At 41.0% G+C, this 2,042-nt stretch overlaps 1 protein-coding gene across 1 annotated transcript in view; it reads left to right on the top strand.

The window, feature by feature from the left end:
• The window catches only part of LOC123082487 (histidine-containing phosphotransfer protein 2-like), a 3,688-nt gene extending 2,111 nt beyond the window's left edge, over positions 1 to 1,577 (top strand). The window contains exons 4-6 of the mRNA XM_044504818.1: positions 250 to 321; positions 721 to 793; positions 1,201 to 1,577. Coding sequence (XP_044360753.1) covers positions 250 to 321; positions 721 to 760 — 112 coding nt within the window. The 3' untranslated portion in view covers positions 761 to 793; positions 1,201 to 1,577. The remainder of the gene's footprint in view (positions 1 to 249; positions 322 to 720; positions 794 to 1,200) is intronic.
• The last annotated feature ends 465 nt before the right edge of the window (positions 1,578 to 2,042 follow it).

The raw sequence follows: 2,042 nt of genomic DNA, 5'->3' as shown, positions 1-2,042 counted from the left end.
TCGGTATTCATGACAATTTCATGGTTTGTCAAGAAAAACTTTGTCGTTTTCTGAATATTTCTGGTACTACTGATCTGCCATTGCACATGACGGCAATGGTGTTTTTTTCTGGTTCATCAAACAATTCATGGAGTTGACAATCATGATAGGAAATGGCTCCTTGGGAATATTATTGAGTTGACGTCTCAGTTTAAAATAAGTTTGATAAGTTCCTAATTTCCTGATCTGCATTTTTTTTGCATGTTTCAGTGTTGGTGCACAGCAAGTAAACCTCGCCTGCATGCACTTCGGCAATTTCTATGCCATACAATACAAACATGGGTCAGAACTCAACAGCTTATTAAATATTGTTACACAATAATTATTCACAACATTGTTTTTCAATGTCTCCATGTAAACCTACCAGCTCATGTTGTCTTTTCTGTCGTTATTTTCAGCTCATACCAATCTAACGTTGTTAAGAAGTAACCTGATTTACTTTTTCACTTCGTCTGCAATCACATTGTTGATATTACTCAGTTCATTATCTGAATATGCTACATTTTGATGGTTCTCTTGTAATTTATTGGCTCTAGACTTCTGTTTGTCGCACAACTAAATTCATATATGGCTAGAGGTTTTTCTCTTTTGAAGCATAGGGTTACAATTTTTGAACCATTTCATCTCAGTTCTGTTAACCTCTTCAGAATCTGACAATGTGGTATTTTTGCATTATTTCAGGTGTCTCATGTCATTGGCTCTTGTTAGGAATGAGTTCTAAAATGTGCGACATGAGTTGGAGATCATGATGCAGGTAGCACCTTATGTGCCTAATGTTGGATTTTGATACCAAATTCCCGCTAGTTTCATAACTCATAGATTGGTCATATTAAGATAGAGAAAAGGGAACAATGTTTAATCCTTAATCTAATTCTTTTGACATTTAGATTTGGATCACTTAGTTTGAGGTACCGAAAAGTCTCATTTAGCCGTTAAATGATTATGTGGTAATTTTGTCATCATGCATGGTAGATGCACATGGTAGCTAAAAAAGTGGTAGAAATTATTTGTTTCCCAGCTTAAATTAAGCTTCGCCAAATGCGCAAATAAGAAACTAGCTAACTTGTAACATGGCTGATTAGTGAAACCACGTGACTTGAGCATCATTATGTGCCATAGACTTATCTTAATCATTGACCTATTATTCATCTTTTGATGCAGCTCGAAGAACAGATCGCGGCATGCGGTCCTAACTCCTAAGTAGCGGCAAGTGAAGGAGGGAGAACGTGGCCCCATGCAATCCCTTGCATTATGTGTTCCATGTGTCTCCGAAGATGTAGCGGTTTTCAAAGGATGCGCGTAAAACTTAGATGAATATTCTCGTGTCGGAACTTTGGGCTCGTAACCCTGTGAACAAAAACTATTGCCGTGTGTTGATGTCAGTGTGAAGTCCATATTTTAGTGTGTCGTGGATGTGTTGCCGCCCTTCCTATGGGCTCTTTATAAAACCTATACCTGGTTGGTTGGTCCTCTAGTGACTTTGTTTTGCTGTATGTTCGGTTTGTTTTTCTCTATAAGCAAGTCTTGTTGTTGGTTGTTGTCCCCAGAGTGTAGCCAATCACCATATTTCCGCATGTTAAACATGTCCTTTCGGTCTGAAATTTCAGCGTGGCCTCCTTATAAGAGTACGACGACACCACGAGCAGTAGCTAGAGGAGGGAAAAACAGAATGGATGGTCTGTGAGGTCACATCCAGGGATTACAAAGCTATCTGTTCGCGAGACAGCGTGAAGAGCATCTCTGGGCTTAGGTGTATTTGCATTGGTACGAAAAGTCTGGGCTAATTAAGTCGCCAACTACAGCTCCAACGATGATCGCTGGAACATCATACCGTAGGGCCCAGCTCAACGCCCATATCGCCGACATGTACACCGAGGTGAGGCCCCTCCCCTGCCCTCTAGTCGTGTGGTTGTGGAATTTGGCCTGACTTGGCCTATCAGTTTGCCTGGCCGTGGTCGACGTCGATCCAGGGTGTCGTGGACGAGGACACATTCGAGGAGCTG

This window comes from Triticum aestivum, chromosome 4A (genome assembly GCF_018294505.1).
Source record: "Triticum aestivum cultivar Chinese Spring chromosome 4A, IWGSC CS RefSeq v2.1, whole genome shotgun sequence".
Taxonomy (NCBI): Eukaryota; Viridiplantae; Streptophyta; class Magnoliopsida; order Poales; family Poaceae; genus Triticum; species Triticum aestivum.
Note: the sequence above shows the minus strand (reverse complement) of the source record. Positions and strands in the feature narration are given on the sequence as shown.